This window comes from Girardinichthys multiradiatus, chromosome 23, assembly GCF_021462225.1.
Source record: "Girardinichthys multiradiatus isolate DD_20200921_A chromosome 23, DD_fGirMul_XY1, whole genome shotgun sequence".
NCBI lineage: Eukaryota > Metazoa > Chordata > Actinopteri > Cyprinodontiformes > Goodeidae > Girardinichthys > Girardinichthys multiradiatus.
The window spans coordinates 12663499-12676762 of NC_061815.1; the positions used below are offsets into that span (position 1 = coordinate 12663499).

The 13264-nt window shown below is 37.8% G+C and overlaps 1 protein-coding gene across 3 annotated transcripts in view; it reads left to right on the plus strand.

Moving 5' to 3' along the window:
- LOC124860933 (gamma-aminobutyric acid receptor subunit alpha-2-like) overlaps positions 1–5855 on the plus strand; it is a 79397-nt gene extending 73542 nt beyond the window's left edge. For all 3 annotated transcript variants that reach the window (XM_047354542.1, XM_047354541.1, XM_047354543.1), the window contains 3 exons: positions 219–371; positions 799–1001; positions 3346–5855. In XM_047354542.1, the coding sequence (XP_047210498.1) occupies positions 219–371; positions 799–1001; positions 3346–3654 (665 nt within the window). In that variant the 3' untranslated portion in view covers positions 3655–5855. The remainder of the gene's footprint in view (positions 1–218; positions 372–798; positions 1002–3345) is intronic.
- Positions 5856–13264: the final 7409 nt, after the last annotated feature.

Here is a 13264-nt window from a genome sequence, read left to right on the forward strand (position 1 = left end):
CACCCGGAAATGGAAGTACATTTGATTAAAACGAGACTCTGATCACTTTTCATCTCTTTTTTTATCGACTTCCACTGATATTTGTTTTAGATTCCATCACTCACAGCTGAAGAGTACCTGATAAAAATGAAAGACTTCTATATGCTTTGCAAATAGTAAAACCTGCAAAATCTGATGCTTTTCTTATTTTTATTTAGTATTTTCTTCTTTTTTTGCAGGCGAATACACAGTGATGACAGCTCATTTCCACCTAAAGAGGAAGATTGGCTACTTTGTCATTCAAACGTACCTCCCATGCATCATGACAGTCATCCTTTCTCAGGTGTCTTTCTGGCTAAACAGAGAATCAGTGCCTGCTAGGACTGTGTTTGGTAAGTTAATGTACTTCTTCATTTAATTTTTTTCTCTGGCCTCCCAGGCCTTACTGGAACGTTCTAACCTCTAGTTGGATGAATGTAATTTAACACCAGTGGTAAGAAGATTCAATCTGAAAGCCATTAGACGTTAAGGAAAATGGGATATAAGTGAGCTTGTAGCTTTTAGATTCAGTGAGCTGCTAATGGACTGATCAGACAGCTTAAACTCATCTTAGTGGGCTAAGATGGGTCAGAAAATCCATCTTCAGAAGAGAAATTAATGCAGGGAACAGTAATGATGAACATTTATACAGTAAAGAGCATAAAGAGAAAAGGAACATAAATGCAATAAATGTTAGTGCTCTATTTGTCTTGGTTCATGGCTGCAGTCCTATAAAATGATCAAAGGTGGTTCATAGAACATTGTATTGTCTTTTTCCAGGAGTGACCACTGTTCTCACGATGACTACTCTGAGTATCAGTGCAAGGAACTCCCTGCCTAAGGTTGCCTATGCTACTGCCATGGACTGGTTCATCGCTGTCTGCTATGCCTTTGTGTTCTCTGCTCTGATTGAGTTTGCCACCGTCAATTACTTCACAAAGCGCGGCTGGGCCTGGGATGGAAAGAGTGTTGTGAGTGAGAAGGTAATGAAGAAGAAATCATGTGTTCTGACATCCTCCATTTTCAGAGAGAATTCATTAGCATTGTACTGCGGCAGATTGTGGTTCCAGAGGCATTTTTTAAATTGGCACATTGACTGCACTTTATTGAAATGGGACAATATAACTGACTCCTTCTATTTTCTCTTCATCCACTGTCCTTTTTTTTATGAGGGGTCAAAGTAACAAAATTAAATTGAAATGAATTGAAGGTGTGAAATTGAAGGTGTGAATATGGTAAAATTGAGTGACATAAAAACCAACTTGTGATGAATATCGCCTCTGTGAAAATTAGAATCCGTGTATTTGGAGGTCATTAAAATGATAACATGGTAAATCATAATGTTATAAATTTTAAGGTAATCAAATTTAACGTTGCCCATTTTCATTCACTGCCTTGATATTAGCACCTCCATTTTTACCACTTCAGTTTTATCATTCTTCGCGCTCAACGGCGCGACAGCGGAGTACTTGTAGTCTATAGCGATTCACATGCATTTTCAATAGTACAGCAGTGATTTGCTGGAAGTTCTTTAGGGTCCAGAACTCGGCATACAGCGGTCTCAAAAATTACCATTATATGTGGGATTTTGTAAGATTATTTTCAGGCTGTGTGTGGTGACTATTTGTCAAAGGAAACAAATCAACCAAACTAAGGACTTAACTCAAATAATCACTGATGCGCACCATGGGTTTGTGGTTTAGACAGTAGCCTGTTATTCAAAAGAGTCCAATATACAAACAAGAGTATATATTTTCAAAGGTTTATTTCAAGGAAAAGGACAATGACGAATGTGGGTTCCACCTTTCCACTCAGTAGTTAAACCCAGCAGTAGGTTCAACAGGAATCAGGCAACTTCTCCGGAAAAGGGAGGGAAAACAGCTCGGTCGGCTGACAGCTGCCCAAGCGAGCCGGCGCCGAGAAACACCGAACCTCTTTCTTAAATTAAGTGGAATCTAATAAACTGTGAATATTTTAAGTAAATGTTTGAGTTCAACAAACCTACATTCTTGCCTAAATACATCTTAAAAGTTTATTTGGGGTCACAAAAAGCATATTATTTACATTTTTATTCACAATTTTTGCCACCATCATGCGACCAATCCGCTTCAACCCACAATGAATCATGGGAAATTGTGGATCACGCACTACAGAACTCCGCTGTCGCGCCGGGGCTGCTGCTGTATTTCGCTCTACTGGAAGTAAAAATTACACTGTGAACGCGATGAATGATTAATCTGAAGTGTTAAAAATGGAGGCACTAAAATCAAGGCAGTGAATGAAAACAGTCAACGTTAAATTTGATAACCATAACATTTATAAAACTAATATTTACCATTTTATCATTTTAATGACCTCCAAATTCACGGATTCTAATTTTCACAGAGGCAATATTAATCATGTGTCGGTTTTTAGAGCACCAAATTTAACCACGTTCAGTATTTCACACCTTCAGTTCATCAAGTAAATTTTTGTGCCCCTCATATTATTTGGGGGAGTTAAGCAACCACTTTATCCCCTTGCAAATTTCTTCAGTTTTTTTTCTTTTTGTAATGCTTAAATTTTTCTGATCATCAATCAAATTTGTAGATTTATAGTCGGGGTGCTTTTCTAATCCAGGACCTGCATGGCTTCTCGTAATTGATGGAGGCAAAACCTCTGCTCTCTACCAGAAAACCCAGAAGGAAATGCAATTAAGATATTGGGATTTGACTTTAAACAGGCCTTTCATGCTGAATAACCCTCTGTTGGGACTAAAATAAAGCAATTCTGCTGAAAAGAGCTAGTTAACATTTGATGGCAATTATTAGGTTTAGGGGGCAATTACTTTGAGTTGGTTAGGAAAGCCTTTTCCCTTAATAAATTAAATCATCATTTAAAAACCTGTATTTTGTATTCAATCAGGTTGTCTTTTTCTTATATTAAAATTAGTTTGAAGATCTGAAATATTTTGGTTTGACCAAAATAACTAATCAATTTCCAGGGGGGCAAATACTTTTTTCACAGCAGCATAAGTGATGCACTGATATACTCACAGGATGACATATAGAAACACCTGTGCTCCATTTTTCCCCTGTAGTACAAGAAGAAAAATGTATTATTACAGTTTATAGTTTAACTGAAGCTCCCTTGTAAATATGAGATAAGGCTTAAGTTCCAGATTGTGCAGTGAGTGTGGATACTTGGCACACTGTTGACTGATCTAGTCCTGTTTGGCCTTGCAAAATATGTTTGAGCCAACAATGTGTTTAATTTGCATTTCAAATTCATGGACAGGTGATGACTAGTGAGGTTTCTATTAACTAATCGCTTCTGGTCTGTCAACAGAAGAAAGAAAGAGCATCTTTGGTGAAGAAGAATAATGCCTACGCTGTAGCAGTGGCCAACTATGCGCCTAATGTCGGCAAGGATTCTGGCACTCTTCCGACCATCGCCAAAGGTGGCACCGTGGAGCCCAGCAAGCCCAAAGCAGACGGCAAAGTCCCAGAAGCCAAGAAGACGTTTAACAGCGTCAGCAAGATTGACAGGTTGTCACGGATTATGTTTCCAGTTCTCTTTGGCACGTTCAACCTTGTCTACTGGGCCACTTACCTAAACAGAGAACCGGTTATAAAGGATATGGTCCCATCTAATTAGAACCCTGCTTTAGACGGGTTCTGGTCTGGGGAAGAGATGAACCAAATACCTCCAGCAACTGTGCACACATACTTATGCAGTCCTGGATTGCAGTGTGATCCTCTTTCTCCGCCCGTTTTCTACACCATCTGCAGCACTTTTGAAAAGCCTGGCTTTTGTATATGTGTATGTATATTTATATATTTAAGGTTTCATTGTGATAAATTGTGCAGTTACTTTGAATCAAGTCCATATTTCCGTGAAAGTATGTTTCCAGACACTTCACGTGGCTACTGTACATACAAACCAAATGGAGAAAGAAACCTGAACATTAACACATACATTTTATTTACTGTTATATTAAGTGTGTTCACATATGCTGGTAAAATCCACCTTCTTAGTAACACAGTATATGTTTTTTTGACTAAAAGTAACCTTTTTGATTTTTGGCCCTATTAGAGTGACATGATTCATTTATTTATTTTGTTAATGTTAATGCTGTTACTGTTTTAAACTTGTTTTATTTTATGAGGCAGCAGGTTGGGGCCTCATCAAAATCAAGGGCGCACTTAATGAAAATCAAGTAAATTAAAATGAAATGAAAGTATGAACAACACCAGGATGCAGAAGAACAATATGACATAATTACAGACATGATTCTCTCAGCTGACTTTTTAACATTAGCATCAAGTTATCATTTATCTGCAGCAATGATTAAGACAATAGCTTTGTGTCAGTGTGCCAATTCATTTTGTGCAGATGTATTACCATTACTTCCCTTCCTACTTCCACTTTGAACCCGTAAACAAACCATTTCCTATCCATGTATTTGCTGCTCATTTCCAATTTTCAACCTTGGTACTTTTGGTCGATTCACGACTGACTTTTCTGAAAACAAAATGATGCCATGTGCTGTGAGATTATTTGTACCAACCATGCTATAATTCTTACCTGACAGGGGGACCGTTCATTTTCGCTTTCACTACCTACAGTTCAAAGTAATGTTCTATGTTCTACTCAAAGTCAATGGTAAGGAAATATGGTGAATAATGTCTATCAGCAGGTCGCTCCAAGTTATTTTGGTTTCATCTGGACATATTCTACAAGTCTGAACTGCTCCAAACTAGGATCAGTACAAAGATAAATGAGTACATGTGTATAACTAAATGTTCTGCTAATCATACAGAAATTAAATTATACATGTGATTTAGGAATTCTAATGACAATGTATCTCCATAATTTATAAAAATACTGCAATGAAAGATTATGCCGTTGTTTAACCCTCCCATTACTTCACCTTTACCACAGATGAGATTTATTTTATTTTTGGAATTTAAATTTCTTATGGCACATTGAAAAACACTCAATACTTTATAACTGCAGGATGCTGAAAGTTGTCTTTGAAAAAGTTTCAGAAACACAAACTCATTGTACCTTTTTTTTGCACCTTCTGCTGCCATAAAAACAAAAGAAATGTTGGTGGCCTATTTATGATTCTGGTCATGAGACGATTATTGCACAGCTATGAAATGGTTTCTTTACAGGTGGAAGTAGAAAGGTACTCGAATCACAAATCTCATGTTTGTCACTGTTTTTCCACAAGAGTTTGTGTCACACCCTATCTCCATTGATTGTGGTTGTCCTGATTTGATCCAGTCGAGTCTAAAAATAAATTTGACAAATTGTGACACATGATCTAATCAAAATAACCCAAAGCAACCTCCTGCTGACAGATATTTACAGGAATCTAATAGCAGCATTTCTTCTGGCAGGTACCAATTAATACATGGTTGGTATGAAACGTCCCACGGTAGATGGCTCCACTTCGTACCTAAAAATGTCAACTTGTGGACTGCTGTTTTAAATTCAGACAGCATTATTTCTCTGCCGCCACGTTTTTTGTTTTATTTTGTTGGTTTTTTTTTTAATGAGTGCCGGTCATTTTGCTTCTTTGCAATTTTGTATACTTGGAGCTTTCCTGGTTTCATTCAAAACTTTTCTGAAAATGTTCTTTTTTATAAATTTTTAGTAACTGTCTCTTCTCATAGTCTGGCTCAATTTAAAAATTTCAGTAAGGAGGTTGCTTAGAGTTATATTGTTGTCATCAGGGGCTGTCAATTATGTTTCATTAGTCAGCTAGCAAAAACACAGAACCAACAAAAACCAATGCAATGAGGTTGTGTTTTCACATCTTCAGAAAGAAATATACAGCTTAACTGACATATACCTCCGAGATTTTTTTGTCATTATTAATATTCATTACTGAAAATCTTAACCGAGAGAAATAAACTGATGGTTGAGCTGGGTTCGAAATAGAAGAAGGTTGGGACGGAATAGCAACGGATGGGTACGTTAAAGGCGGTATGGATGTGTAACTTGAACTGACCCTTTTTAAAAGTGAACTTGTTAAATAAGGGATGACTTGAACATTGTGTACACCCAGTTCGGTCACAATTTGACCAAAACGGTAAAATCTCCTGTTGTATCATCTCTTTTAGTATAAATGGTGCAGACAAGTCAAGTTCAAGTCAAGTTTATTTAAATAGCGCTTTTCAGCAACAAGGCACTCAAGGCGCTGGACATAAGGAAGAACATTACAATGATACAGAAAATCAAACAACAGAGGTACTTAAAAAAATAAAGAGAATAGAATGATGGATAAGAAAATGAAAGGAAAATTGGACTGAAAACTTTAATAATGTTTAGATAACACATTGAAAGGTCACTCTAAACAAATACGTTTTTAACCTTGATTTAAAGCAATTAAATAAATAAAGCAAATCCAGATTAGTGGAGCATAAGAACTAAAAGCTGCTTCTCCATGTTTGGTTCTGGTTCTGGGTATGCAGAGTAGATTTGAGCCAGAAGACCTGAGAGGTCTGGGTGGTTGATACACTGACAACAAGTCTGTAATGTATTTTGGTGCTAAGCCATTCAGTGATTTAAAGACTAACAGAAGTAATTTAAAGTCTATTCTCTGAGCTACAGGGAGCCAGTGTAGGGACTTTAGAACCAGGGTGATGTGCTCCACTTTCTTAGTTCTAGTGAGGACGTGGGCAGCAGCGTTCTGGATCAACTGCAGCTGTCTGATCGACTTTTTAGGGAGACCTGTGAAGACACCGTTGCAGTAATCAATTCTACTAAAGATGAACGCATGAATTAGTTTTTCAAGGTCCTGCTGAGACATTAGTCCTTTAATCCTGGAGATGTTCTTAAGGTGGTAGAAGACTGACCTTGTTACTGTCTTTATGTGCTTCTGAAGGTTCAGGTCTGTGTCCATCACTACACCCAGGCTTCAAGCCTGATTGGTGGTTTCTAGCTGTATTAACTGAAGCTGTGTGCTAACTTTTAAACGCTCTTCCTTTGGTCCAAAGATTGTTACTTCAGTTTGTTTTGATTCAGCAGAAGACAATTTTGGCCCATCCATGCATTGATTTCTTCTAAGCATTTACCCAGCGCTTGAATGGGTTCATAGTCACCTGGTGACGTCGTAACGTATAGCTGTGTGTCGTCTGCATAGTTATGATAACTTACGTTGTTGTGTATTAAAATCTGAGTTAGGGGGAGCATGTAGATATTGAATAGGAGGAGCCCTAGGATGGACCCTTGGGGAACGCCACATGTGATTTTTGTGGTCTCTGATGTAAAGTTACCTACTGACACAAAAAAGTCCCTGTCCTTCAAGTAGGATTTAAACTAGTTGAGTGCTGTACCAGAAAGGCCGACCCAGTTTTCCAGGCGCTCTAATAAAATGAAGTGATCAGCAGTGTTGAATGCTGCACTAAGGTCCAATTATACCAGCACTGTGGTTCTTCCACAGTCTGCATTTATACGGATGTCATTGAACACCTTGACAAGAGCAGTCTGTGTACTGTGGTGAGGAGGAAGCCTGACTGGAAGACATCGAAGCGGTTGGTCATTGTTAGGAAGTTGTTTAACTGCTGAAACACAGCTTTTTCAATAATCTTTCTGATGAAGGGGAGGTTTGATATAGGCCTGTAGTTCTGTAGTAGCAGCTTGTCCAAGTTGCTCTTTTTCAATAGAGGTTTGATAATTGCTGTTTTTAGGGCCTGGGGGAAAACACCTGACAAAAGGGATGTGTTTATTATTTGTGTTAAATCAGATGTTATTACAGGCAAAGCTTTCTTAAGGAAAGCTGTAGGTAAAAGATCGAGACAGCAGGAAGAAGAGCTTAGTTGCTGTATGATTTCTTCTAAGTTTTTGTAGTTTATTTGGTGAAATTGGGATATTTTGTCAAAATCAGTTCTAGTTGGAGACAACATTGGTACTGGAGTTGATGTGGATGTGCTGACTGCCCCTCTGATATTTTGGGTTTTTTCAGTAAAGAATTTATCAAATTCATTGCAGGCCCTGGTAGAGTGGAGTTCAGATGCTACAGTTACAGGAGGGTTTGTTAACCTGTCGACCGTGGCAAATAATGTACGAGCATTTTTAATGTTTTTGCTGATGATCTCACAAAAGTAAGATTCTCTTGCATTTTTCAGTTGTAGGTTATATGTATAGTCTCTCTTTATAGATAATATAGTGAACCTGGAGTCCAGTCTTTCGCTACCTGCGTTCAGCTTTTCAACACTCCTTTTTTTCACTTCTGACTGGTGGACCACTTTTCCATGGAGACATTTTCTTCCCAGAAACGACTTTCACTTTAATTGGAGAAATTGAATCAATGATGTCTGAGATTTTAGAATGAAAGTTTTCTACCAGCTCATCTACAGTGTTACAGGGCAAAGTGGAGGTAGAAGAGTAAATCTGGTTAAAGGTTTCAGTGGCACCGTCCTTAAAGATGCAGCTAATTGAGTCATTAGAGATGATGCTTTCAAAAATAACAGAAAAGTGGTCAGATAGAGCAACATCAGTTACAGACACCTTGTAAATGTTTAGACCCTTAGTGATGATCAAGTCCAAAATATCTCCCTGTTTGTGCGTTTGCTGTTTAACATGTTGAGTCAAACCAAAATTTCTAAGTGTCACATAGATCTATTGGACTTCTGTCTTCAGGATTGTCCATGTGAATGTTGAAGTCTCCCACATAATCAACACATGTCGCAGATAAAATCTCATTAAAATCACTGAAAAAGTTTGTTTTGGACTTAGGAGGCCTGTAAATATTCAAGAACATGGTTCGGATCGGGCTCTTTACCTGGAGAGCCAAATATTCAAAAGAGTCCAATTTGCCCAGAAATACTTTTTTACACTTTAGTAAATCTTTAAACAAAGTGGCCACCCCTCCACCTTTTCTTTGCTGTCTGCTCTCACAAAGAAAATTGTAGTTCGGAGGCGTCGCCTCTATCAGAATGGGAGCTTCATTAAATTCATGTAACCATGTTTCTGTTAAAAACATAACATCAAGATTGTGGTCAGTAATGAAGTCATTGATTAAAAATGATTTTCCTGACAGAGATCTAATGTTTAATAAAGCCAGTTTATATGACTTAGTTGTTTATATTAACTCTGTGTCTGGTTGTATCTGACAGTTCATGGCTTTTGTTGATTGTTTATTATTATCCTTTTGGCTTTCCTCTTTCTGTCACGTAGAAGCACAGAGATTTTACAACTATCTCCTATTAGGGGTCCAGGTTTTTCCTGGACATGCTCATTTCTGATAGAGTTACCACTGGGGCCCAGACTGTATCACAGAGAAGTGATTTGAAGGTCCTGATTAGGAGGAGATAGATTAGGAGGTGGTGGAGGTCTGTGGCATTTGGAAGATGTTGGTTCAGTAGCAGGTCCTCGGCCACGGGAGGTGTTGAATGGAGAAGATGTCAGAGCCATTTGGGTCCCAACCTTTCATGTTATCAGAATCCATTAAAGCAAAAAGCGGGCTCAGTGGGGGGATGGGACAGTTCTGTGTGGTCTGGGTTGGGTTCTGGGGTGAGGGGGGTTTAACGGGGGGATCAGTATAACGTGGGGGTCCACCTCTCCTGTGGATTTCGACGGGGAAACCTTTTGTGATGACCTCTCTTTCTCAGCCAACTGGCTGATTGTTTCTTCTGCAGCTGTTGGAGGCAGCGTTATCATTGTTGTTGATACTCCACGTTTTCTGCTGAAGGTCGAAGCTGCTGGCGGATTATTTACTGAATAGAAGAGATTAGATGTGAGACGTCCGACTCCTGGCTTGTTCAGACAGAAACCATCTTGCTTGAAGAGTTGTCTTTTTAAAGATATTTTTTTCAGTACTGGTGGCCATTATTTTTTGACAGTAGGCAGACAAGAAAGAGAGAGGGGGAGACATTCGGCAAATGTCGCCGGGTCCGGGACTCAAACAGTTGCTTTGAGGACTGTAGCCCCTGTATATGGTCGCACGCTTAACCCCTACACCATCAGCGCCGTGCCCGAAGAGTTGTCTTTTTTCCCAAGAAATATTGAAGTTGTCGATGAAGTTCACCGATGTAGTGGCACATGTTTTTTTTCAACCATTTATTAATCATCAGAAGTCTCGAAAAAATCTCATCTCCACAGAAAATAAAAAATATTAAAAACATTAAAAAATATGGTCATGCTACACTGAAGAGAAGCTAAAACAAGCAAACGGGGATGAAGAACCCCTTGGTAAAAATGTTTGAAAGATAACAGTATGTGTTTTTTATAGTCAGATGAGTTGCCTCCTACTGGTCACCTCCAACATTACAAGAACTTTTACATATAATATATGTCAGGGTAATATTTTATATACAGTCTGTGGTCAGTGACTCAAAAAGCTGAAAGAGGCTAAAACATTTTTTGAGCTGTCAATTCAAGTTATAATGTGGATTTGAGATGACAGGGTGGTTTTGCATCAAGCATTAACTACTCATAGAAAATGAATAAACAAATTAGCATGAAAAGAATAAACAACAGGGGGAATGGGAGGTAGAAAAATGTACTGGATGCAATTAAAGGCAGAAGAAACGTAGAATAGAAAAAGTATGTGTTGTTTTTACATTAACCTTTGAAATGTAACAATTGTTTTCTCCTGCATATTGCAATGGGAGAAATGTTCAAAATCCTTAGATTTGATATTGATGAGAACTCTCTTGCTTCAATCAGGATGTCTATCATTGAAATGTTTCCTCATTATCTGTGACTGTTTCCGCCATATTCCAAGGTCAACTAAGCCCAATCAAGAAAAGCTTACAAATTCGAGAGCGAAACAGTGAATATGCATGCAAGCATAGACCCGATTGTAACTCCTGTAAGATCCAGTAAACAATGCTCAGATGTTTTTATTTGGTTTGGTTTGTTTTTCTTATTGGCCCACATGTGGCACATCTAGATAATCTTTTGTACATGTGACCTAAAGTGAAAGGACATTGTGGAGCTTTGGAGCTAGATGAATATCAAAAGGTACTTGCAGCTGTCATGTTTTTTTATTTACAATAGCATCAAAAGAACAGGGACAACCAGTTGTTCTGCTTCACGGACATCTGGCAAGAAAAACATCTAAGTATTCAGTTAATTTCATCAGGATGTCACCTAGTAAGTCTAATGTCTTAAAAGATTTTTAGGATGATTTGAGATTTCCTGAATTACAGAAATGTACTATATAAACCGTTTTGTTGATGATTGTTGTCTGTATATGAAAGATCATGTCCAGCCCCATATAAGGGATCATATATGATAATATCTTTCTCAACAAGTGTTATGTTTTTACTTTAGATTTAAACATGTTTAATTTAACCCTATTTATTTATTCAAACAAACTTTGCATGCAGAATTTTTGTATGTCATGGGCTATAGCTCCACTTTTCACCGCCATCTAAACAGAAACTTAAAACATTCCAGATAAAATGATTGTTCAGAAGATGGATGACTGATTTAGTGCACAGTTTTTAATAAAACACATTCTTTCAGGTCTTCATTTTTGTGACGTTTTTGGGACGCTGGCAGTTCTTACTGTAACAATCTCATACAAATAAACTGTAGCTTTTTGTAGCTGTAAGATAAATAGTTTAGAAAATATTCTTGTGTTTTATACATAAAATCCCCATCGTTGTAAGAAACAAATAAATTGTTTATTTAGGGAAACTCCACTTTTTATTTTACGCCACTACATCTTGTATTCTTATAAAGATTTACTGATGAGAAAGAAAACAAATCAACATATCAGGTTTAACAATATGATATTGGGCTATTTTGACAGTTCAACAGAGGTTCACTTATCTAATTCTTCAAACACCCACCTGGTTTTGTAGCAGCTTTTTGTCCAGGACTTGCTTGTTGCTGGTAACTGGCTAGTTATCCTGCTGGAATATGAGTTGAGCAGCTCATCTGTTCTCCTGCAGGAGAGGATTCCTGCCAACCAGTGCTCCCATGCTGCCAAGAACTATTATTATTTAGCCAGAAAATCCCGGTGGCACTGAGCTGTGATGCAAAGCTCGTTTTCTGACCTCTTTTTTGAGCTATGCCTCCTCAGTCCACAGCTGACCCCACTTGTCCGCTCAGAGATTGTGGCCTTACAGAAATCGTTGTTGATGGACGGGAAGTATCTCGCCACTTAGACTGCGCTGCATAGTTTCTTACTTACATCTCTCAAAATCCACATAATTGACGATCCTTTAGATTTTAGGAAATGTCAGATCGGAGGATTCAAACTAAAAAGCATTCTGGAGACATTTAAAGAGCATTTTGGTCATAACTTTCTTCATTTGTAATACTTCATGATTAATTCTGTTATTAGGAGACCCTTTGCTAAAATGTCCATACCCCTTGAACTTTTCCACATTTTGTCATGTTACAACAAGACACTTAATTTTTTTTAATGGGACTTTATGTGATAACACGACATAGTGTATAATTGTGAAGCTGAAGGAAAATTATACATAATAAAACACTCACAGCTGTACTTGCAGGGAAATGTAATCCTCCAAGTTATTGACTCAGGAGAGCTGAGAACAAATCTAGCAACACTTTTGGTAATTTTGGTAACCTCCCACTATGTAATTAAATACTTTTGTGTTTGTCTCTCATAAAATCGGAATTAAATACATTGAAGTTTGCGGTTATAATGTGACATAACGCAGGAAAGTTCAAGACGTGAATACTTTGGCAAGGCACTGTATCTGCTTACAGCTGCAATACTATAGGAACAACAGCACAATATTTTAAAAGTTCGTGGAGTTGTTATAATGCAGGAAACTTAATTTGAAAATGTGTTTTAGTAAACCTACTCTGAGTGTACTGCAGGTGAAACAAAAAGGTTGATCCTTTCTTTCTAAATAAGGCTTTAGAAAAGTATTACTAAACAGGACCCTGGGTTTCCAGGTTACTGCTCCATATCAGAAAAAAGCTGTGAAAAGGATGATTCAGATGTTTGTGTAACAGGTGTACTCTGTGTTTGCAATGACTAGAAAAGCTCTGAAACAAAACAGTTCCCAGCTATACAAAATTTGAAGAGAAGGTAGTAATTGTTAAAGTAATGGTTAAAGCTAAGCCCTATTATTCTTGGTTTTTAAATATACTATTTCTATTGTTAGTCCTCCAGTACCTGCTTGCCCTGCTTTGGTTTATCATTTTCTAGTGGTCTGAACATTTAATAGACCTGCAGCAGACATTTCCAGACATCAATTTGTGTGTGGTGCAAAGAGAAAACAAAGATTTTCAAGAGGGTTGCACTATCATCAGACAAGGGAAC